At 33.6% G+C, this 9148-nt stretch overlaps 1 protein-coding gene across 4 annotated transcripts in view; it reads right to left on the bottom strand.

The window, feature by feature from the left end:
* Positions 1–3073: 3073 nt before the first annotated feature.
* Positions 3074–9148, bottom strand: part of LOC118735867 (laminin subunit alpha-1) — a 252725-nt gene continuing 246650 nt past the window's right edge. For 3 of the 4 annotated variants that reach the window (XM_036465852.1, XM_036465853.1, XM_036465854.1), the window contains exons 17-20: positions 6702–7320; positions 5922–6055; positions 5627–5858; positions 3074–4412 (exon numbers count right to left, since the gene is read on the bottom strand). In XM_036465852.1, the coding sequence (XP_036321745.1) occupies positions 4258–4412; positions 5627–5858; positions 5922–6055; positions 6702–7320 (1140 nt within the window). In that variant the 3' untranslated portion in view covers positions 3074–4257. The other variant, XM_036465855.1, reaches the window with a different exon arrangement.

Genomic DNA, 9148 nt, shown 5'->3' with positions numbered 1-9148 from the left:
TTCCACGAAAGAACTAAAATGGCTCTGAAATTCCGTTGCTTTTGCAGACAGCTATGCGTGAAAGAGCGAAAAGCAACAACAAAGCGCATACGTAGGTATGGATGTGTGTGTTTGTGTGTGCAATGGTGGAGCAGCTCAGTGGGGTTTTTGTTTAGAATTGACGTGGAGCAAATTGGAAAGAGTGTGTGCGAGAGAATGCAGTATGGTGTGTGTGTGTGTGTGTGTGAATACGTGGAAGTGCAGAACAGCTGTTCGCAGAGCTGCCCATTGGCCGTCAATTGAATGGATTTTAGAGATTTCTATAATAAAATGAAGTCGAAAATAAAATAAAATTTAATAAAATACAAGTATATAATTAGAAAAAAATTTTAGGACAAGCTTTTATTATAACCGGTTTCACCAGTAATTTAAATGGAAAATGATTTTTTATTTTCTGTCAATTTCCATATAAAATTCAAAAAATTAAAATCATTTTTCACTTAATTTGCTTTCGGGAAATTGGCTGTTAGTTTTTAATAAAAAAGAAAAATCGACCCCGCACCACCTAACGGCTAACATTTTTGCGGAGTTATTCCTTTTTATGTAAGTTATATACATTCCGTTTATGAACCATATCGGACCATAAATACAGGTTTTCCAAATATTTCGACGCCTACGCAACCTAGCGGATTAGATCCTTATTCAAATTTCACTGAATTTCTGTGGAGTTTGGTTAAAAATTGGATGTAAGATTTTACTACACACAGGTCAAACTTAATAAAAGCTTGTAAAAATAAAATATGCCTAGTAAATAAAATAAAAATAAAATAAAGTAAAAAGAAATCAAAGCAGAGATGAAATAATGACGAAAATAAATTTATTCAAGTTTTTATTTGTAAACTGAACCTAACTTAACTTACCTTTTTTACCAAAATAAATCCTTAAGAGAGATTTTAAATAAATATTTTTATTTATTTTTTTAATTACATAACATGCATATACAACTAACGCTAAACTAAAGTTTTTTTCTTGCTTAAAATAGTAGCATAAACTAGTTTCCTTACGCATCTAAATAGTAATGCGAAAATTTTAACATCCATGCAATGATTTGAAAACACTGGTCTACAAGGGTTTTGCGAATAAGACGGGACCTGGTGTTTCCGAACGGATTTTCTTCGGATTCGACCCGTCATCTTAAATTTTTAAAATCTAACTGCAGATTCGTAATCAGCGACTTTTAATATAGTTAAAACCTTGGCATTATTAATTTTCTATGATCGTTTAAGATTAAATTCTTTCTGTGATCAATTTTTCCTGCACCCCTAAACACAAATACACCCCCTGCTTTAAGGGTGCACGCGATCAATTCGGCATAGGGCTCATTCGAAAGGGCACGGTTTAGCCTTTAATTTCTGATATATGCAAAATTTGTACCACGTCAGGGTTCAGCTCTATAATTTTTCGAAAATGGCCAAAAACGCTGTTTTTAGGGGTTTCAACCCCTTTTTTCTCGAAAACGTGACGTGATGGGACATTTTTGACCCCGGATTCGTGTTCAGCACGAAAAATCCGTTCAGAAACACCAGGTCCCGTCTTATTCGCAGAAAAAAAGTTGAAATTTGTAGACCAGTGAAATTATTACATTTTATGTGTTCCATACGGATTTCATGAACGAATCCTTTTAAAGTAACTAAATTCTAATAAATACATATATTGTAATTGTAATTAATGTAATGCTATTTACGAGAACAAATACTAAGTTTTATTTACAAACGATTTATGGACTTCTATGGACTGTGCATTGCATACGAAAAATTTTGTACTTGACAAAAATTCACAAAAAATGTGATTGCGTCATAAATTTTATGACGGCTAGAAATTATTATGTTGCTGTATTGAATTATCTAAAAATACGTTTTTACAGATATAAAAACTATGGCGCGTATTCATAGTTAAGTAGTAGTAAAGTTGCAACTTTTTGATAGCTATAACTTTCAATGGGATATCTGCCAAAAAAGCTGCAACTAACTTTAACATCGACCTTATATCGGCTATAAATAAATATGCCCCCGTGTCATTACTACTCCTAATGACACTTTGTAAATCCACTAAATGTTATAAAATTCAGCAATAAGTAAGTAAAAAAATATTAAATAATATACAAAACTAAATATACGAACACAACTGCATAATTTGCATATAATTATTGCTAAACAAAATAATTTAAAATAAAATAACTAACTAAAGCCTCTTCTTCAAATAAATTGAACGTGAACAAAAAATAAATATTATATGTACTTTAGTAAAAAAAAATATTGTAGCTAAATTAAATAAAAACCAACCATGAAATTTGTACATGCATATATACGGCTAACAATGTAGCCTGCTAGAAGAAATCGGATTGCTGAAAGAATTTTCTGGAACTATTTATTAGTATTATATATTTGGCAGCATAAAAGCCAATTGAAAATTTAAAAAAAAAAAAAAAACCTCCCTTACAAAAATCGAATTAATTTTTGAAATAAGAACATTGAAACTTCTACGAATACGGACACAAAACGTTCATCTAACTTAACTAAAAGTTTACCTTTTATGTACAACTTGATTTCCAATAGGGTGTGTAGTTTAAATTGCATTTTATACACACCCAAACAAAAAATTACTGCAATACAGCCTAAAAGTATGCCTATATTAATTAACTTAAAGCTTACTTTACGGTATACTTATAGTTTTCTTTAAATTAAAATGCAGTCACTGGTTCGTTCGCACGCACACATTTAGTACATACTATATTCACAATATGTGTGTAAAAACTAATAAGTAGATACATAAGATTTCTTAAATTAGTGCATTAGATACTACATGAAAACATACAAAAATGTAAATTTCTTTATTGGAAATTCTAAGTATTGGCAATGCATTAAAATTTTTTTTGTTTTTGTTTTATGCTGCAGGTAAGGGTGCGTCTTAAAATGTAAAACATCAAAATTTTGTATGGAACACACCTTTATTTCGGTCTACGTACAAAATAAAGACATCGAAGAAAATTGAAAAATTTTTAAATAATTTTTAGCGGTCGCTACTAGGGCTGGAAAACATTAAAATTTGACAAATTTGACATATTTTGTTACCATTGAAAAAATTAAAAAAAAAAATCCCTTTTGAGCTCCGGAAGTTTCATTATAATTATTTGTAATCCAGTGTTATTTCTAATTTAGAAAAATGCTGCATTTCTTTCGAAAAATTTAAACAAATGATAGTCTTTGGAGCTGAATATTGTATGATGCATCCATGAGTAGAATTAATATGGAGTTCCTGAGCTCAACACGCATTCTTAAATTTTTTCTATGGCAACAAAATATGTCAAATTGTAGAATTTCAATATTTTCATTCCCTGGCAGCGACACCTAAAAAATATTATAAACTTTAGAAATTTTCGTGGATGCCTTTAATTTATACGTAGAGGTGTCGCATACAAAATTTAGATTTTAAGACATTTTAAGAAGCACGCTAGTGCATGTGTATGTAAATCAAGTCGAATTCGATGTAGACATTTTGCGCTTATCACTTGTTTAAATATATTTAAGAACTCACGTTAGAATCTTCAAATACATATATTCCAGTTGTAATGCACTGTCGTTAAGGTTCCTGTTTTGGCCATTTTTCATTCTTAAACAAAGTTTTAAGTTTCAATAGATAGCGTGTTCGTAAGCGTAAATGCATTATGGCAGTGTCGTTCGTATTTTATCGACAATTAACAAAATATAAACTCTAGAAATTCGCTTCTTATTACTACCGTTGCCGTTACAACCGCTTTCCAGTATTAAAGTAAATTACAAATCACAATAAATAGTAGCTAGTATGCTCGTATAGCATTCAATCCATAGTTTAACGAATTGTCTACAGGCGTAGAACTTTTTCATTTTGCATTAGTTTTAGACCGCGTTCAATAACTAACAAATGGCTTCCAACTCTATTCTCCAAGGCTAAGATGCTACTGATTGCAACTCGTTTGTACTATTTTTAATCGGTTCATAAATTTTTTATCTACTTGCCAGGCGAATAAACTTAAATTGGCTGTTAGGAGACACTCATAATGACTTCTTTACAAAAGAAATAAACACAATTATGACTCTATGCGTCCTTTTTGCACCAATTCGAAGACCGTCTAGAGTGGGTTAGCTTTTGTAGACATTATCTTATATCACGACAGGCAGGAAAACTGTACATATCTACAATGCTTTAAGGCACATCCACAGTTGCATCCTCACTAAGTAATCATGGCTCCACTCCTGTGACCAGACATTCACTCAGCAGCACATTATGCAACTCATCCATATCGACCCAATCGCGTCTCTCCTGTCGTATGGACACATTGCGTATGCAGCCTTTGAAATTTTCGCGCGTCAGCAGCGTGCCAGTGGGCGCGATTTCTAAATAAATAGAGAGAGAAAATGATTATTTGCTGTGATCCTTTATGTCGGATTTACACTAGGCATTCAATGACAAACATTTTAATAATAAACTTTTGTAAGAATAGTCCTTAAATTCGTTTCAACAATGGCACACATTTTTTGCCATTTTATTTTCCAGTGAAATTCGGCATTACGCTCGTTATTCTTTATTGAAAACAGCGTTGGTCAACAGTTTTGATCCTGTACCAGTGTATTAACAAAAAAACTTTTACTTTACCGAGAACGCGCTCGGGTTTTGCTTTAGTTCTGCACGAGAACAAAATGTAATGCCAAGAACGTTCCAACAAGAGTGAACGCGAACAAAATGAGAGCAAAAGGTTCGGTGGCGTTTCCGTAAAAAAACAAAATGCGAGCAAAACTGTCGAGAACGTTCTCAAATAAGAACAAGTCTGGAAACGTTCTGCTAGAAAACAACGCGAGAACAAAAGTTTTGAAAGGGCGTCTGCGTGTTGGGTTGAAAAATTGTTTTAGTCAGATTCATGATTGTTAATTCGAATCCAGAAAGCAGGATCATTTCAACGTCCATATCGTTTATCACTAGTGTCAACTGTCCATTTATGAAACAATTTTTTTAATTTTCTGCGCAAAAAAAAGGTCGTGTCTTTAGTTTTTTGTTCACTTAATTTGCATAGTTTTCTTTTAGTTCTTTTTTGATAAACTTTAGTATTTCACCATTTCAAACTGATTCAACGCTATTAGAAAATTTTTTTTTCCCGCTTCCATACTTCATTAGTAGTTCGGAGAAGATTTGTTCGTTCTCTGTCAGAAAGTTCTTGGGACTTTAGTTCCCAAATTGTTCTTCGAAAGAAAGTTCCTCACACTTTTTCCTGTTTTCTTCGTAGCCAGAACGTACCGACAACTTTCATTCCCATTTTGTTCTTTTAGAAATGTTCCCCGATAGTATTTTTCGCATTTTGTTCTTTTTGGGAACATTATACAGGGTTTTTTCCCTATACATATGTATATAATTCCCGCTGAGAACGTTCCCGCCATTTTTTGCTCACTTTCATTCTTGTGAAAACACTTCCGAATGTTTTGTTCTTATTTCGGATTTGGGTTTTAAGGGTTCTTGGGAACAAAACTACGAGAGCGACATTTAGTTTCGATCATACCTTTTGTTTTCGGTCCCTGCTTAAAAATAAATCTCTTTGCGTGTGCTTATGAAGTATTACCTGGTATACCGCCTATATACAGCGCTGACTTAGTTTGTACTCTACTATTGCTGCGTTGCTGTGCTGATCTCGCCTTTGTGTTCGCCATCTGATCGATGCGTAATGTGATATGTTCGTAATCGTATAGCGCCGATATGTTATGCCATTTATTATCGCATAATGCATACTTGCTGGGCAGTTTTGATTGTACACGGAAAGGCATACCATCTCCAAGATCGGTTGAGAAGATGATCTGGAAAAATATTGAGTTAAGCATTAGAAGAAAATATAGAAAACTTAAAAAACTTTCGCTTACATTGCCATTATTGAGCTCGAGCGATAACGCTGGAAAACCTGACGGCTCTGAGATGCTCAGTAGCACACCGAACAGTTCTGAGGTGCGAAAATCCAGCTCGAATTCCAAGTATTTGCCAACATGGAAATTGCGTTCTGAAATTATTTGGGATTAGTAAAGTATTTTGGTTGTGAAATGGACTTATTTTTTGGTACAAAAAAACAAAAGAAAGAAAACGCATGGGATCCACGTTCCTGGTTCTATTTTGAGGCATATTCCATACAAGTCGTTGACTTTTGAATGCTTTTCCACGGTTTGCATTCGCAGTATACATCGACCTAGATAGAGGGTGCTTGAACAGTTAACTGTTCATATAACTATGTTCTCGAAGTCGAAACCGTGAGGTCAAAAATTCCATAAATCTTAACCCACTCAAGAAGTACGCTTCCAAAAATGCCGGCATAGTCTGCTAATGTGGCCCAAGTTATTTTTTATAATCCAGTCGTATCACTTTTTGGGCGAACTTTGGTCATGAACCTTCTTGTTTAATATTATATACAATAACTCAAACAAAGTTTTCGAAGTTAGCATTTTTTTCCACTTTGTGTCACTTGAGGGTATGAGCTCTTTGAGTCGACCGTTGTCATCCCGTGAAACCGTCAATGTAATCTCGTAAAAATTGATATTTCACTGTTTCATAATCCTGCTACCTGATGAAGTATTCTTGATGTTGCTCAATGTTGAAGCAAAATCGTTTTATCTTACACTACCTTATTACACAACACAATTATTTTCACTTACTATAAATCGCATAGGCATCACCGGGAAAATAAGATCCTTTCTCCACTTTCGGAAAGCATTGTCCAACATGCTGATGTTTACCAGGCCTCGCCAGATCTTGTGTACTATTATTGATGCTCATGCGTCGCAGGCAGCCCTTGAATGGCTCTAATCGTTGCAACAATTCCGATGGCAGCTTTGGCACCTTCTCCGGCAAACCACCAACGTAGACCACATTCGTGGCGGCAATCTTCTTTGGCACCTTCATTTGTGCTGATGTCTTCTGATCTGTCTGACCAATCTCCACAGACATGGTAACTTTGCGTTCCTGACACAAAATCGTCACATGATGCCATTCGCCATCGTCCAATTTGGCTGTCAATTTTAATTCTTCACGTCGACGACCGCGCACAATCAGCAACAGCTGACCATTTTTGAGTAGGAGCGCCACATAGTGCTTGTGTTTCTCCTTGGAGCCCGGTGCTAGGAAAATCAAACCGTTCGGGTAGAAGGAACGAAAATCGAAAGAAATGTAGAAATTACGTTGCCAGAAATTACGCTGTGGCACTTGCAGTTGGGCGTAACTGTGCGAGATATCGCCAAATTTGAAGGCGCTCGGCTCGTACGAATAGCTGCCGACCTGTAAAGTGGTTGGATGCGCGCGAGAGAGAAGGGGATAGAAGAGTTCAAATGCTTGTAGTATGGCAAAGGGGGTTGGGAAGGTGACGATGACGAATGGGTTTTGGAAAGTTTTAATTTTTCTTTAAATTTGTATTAATGTTTGCAAGTAAGCTTTTTTAGCCAAACTTTTCAGCAGAGCTTTTATGAAAATTTGTGCGGTTCAAAGAGCTGCCTTTCTATTTACGAATGGGAATATGGGAGCTATTTACAGACTTTTAGGAACCCAAATTAGTGTGTAAGAAAAGTTAGCCACTTACCAATTATATTTTTATTTTTTTAATGTTCTCTTAATTTTGTACAATTGCACCTTCACGCATCGCATTTTTTTGTTATGTGGAGCTTTTGCTTGCCGTGAAAGCGTTTTTGTTTTTAATTGGTTAGTGTTCCGAGAACAATTTAGTGAAGCCGAACAATGTGAATGGAGGTTAGTTTCCAACAAATAAAAAACTTTTTCGATGATTGTTTTTTGTTAAAAATAATGCTTTATTTAAATTATGTAAATGAAAATTTTTGTTAAATATTTTTTCATTACAACAACAAATTAAATACAATTAATTTAAGTAGTTAATATTGGCAAAATGAAGTCGAAATGAATTTGCTCTACATAAAATAAATTCTCAATTATAAATTAAAATACAAAAGCTTAAAGGCGGATTCATCGTTCTAGTTCTGTACTTTTTCTTCCATGAAGGTAAAGTTCTGAACTAAAACGTTGAATCCGCCTTAAGGAAACACAAAAAAGGCAATGTGATGAAGGTGAAATATGTATTTAGTCTACTTTGTGGCAAAATGATAGCTTTTTATTTGTAACCGATGAGCTTTTGATATAGTTTAGTTGAGCTTAGAAAAAGCTGTATGCGAAAATTACTTAAATGCTAAATGAAATTTTTAATAATGACAGAATAGAATGCGTCGTCATCAGTGTAAAAGGTCGTAAGTGGAATTTTGAGATTTTTTTTTATAGTGGAGAACTTTTAAAATGGTTCTATAAAAAGCTTTAACGGCCTCTTTAAAACAGCTTTTCAATAATGTAAAATTTTTCAAGTGGCATCACTTATGACCTTTTGTAATGACAACAGAAATGTGATACATACATACATAAAGAGCAAATTATGTAGGTTTCAGTACTTTCATTAAATATGGCATATAAATTTAAATTTATACTAAACATTTGTGACTTATAGAAGCCATTTAAGGGTAGGTATTTACAAAAATGTTTTCTAGGCATAGTACCGCAACCGTAGAGTGATTAAGGTAATTTACAAAATTTTAAATATTTTTTACATATAAAAATTAGCAATAATTACAATAGAATATGGCCTTTGCTTTAATATTAACTCAACAGCTGAATGAATTTTCAAGCCAGTTTTTGGAAAATTTAACGAATTTTCGTTGTCGTAAGGGACTCGATTTTGGATTTATCTATATTCAACAACTAAAATCCTATAAAATAAAAAAAGAAAATTCAATGATAATGTATGCTCGTGATATGTTTGAAGCATGCAGCATTGAAGTGATAAGCGTAAGTAAAGTAAGTAGCTGGTTTTAGTAATAAAAAAAAACTCAGTGCGTGTAGTCCCTACGCGCGGAAGAAGTGAAACTTAATAGAGGAAATTCTTCATCTTCATCTTCATCTTCATCTTCATCTTCATCTTCATCTTCATCTTCATCTTCATCTATATCTATATCTATATCTATATCTATATCTATATCTATATCTATATCTTTATCTTTATCTTTATCTTTATCTTTATCTTTATCTTTATCTTTATCTTTATCTTTATCTT

Source organism: Rhagoletis pomonella, unplaced genomic scaffold (genome assembly GCF_013731165.1).
Source record: "Rhagoletis pomonella isolate Grant_MI unplaced genomic scaffold, Rhpom_1.0 Rhpom_scaffold_00003, whole genome shotgun sequence".
NCBI classification, from domain to species: Eukaryota; Metazoa; Arthropoda; class Insecta; order Diptera; family Tephritidae; genus Rhagoletis; species Rhagoletis pomonella.
The sequence above is the reverse complement of the archived record's forward strand: the minus strand, read 5'-3'. Positions and strand labels throughout refer to the sequence as shown.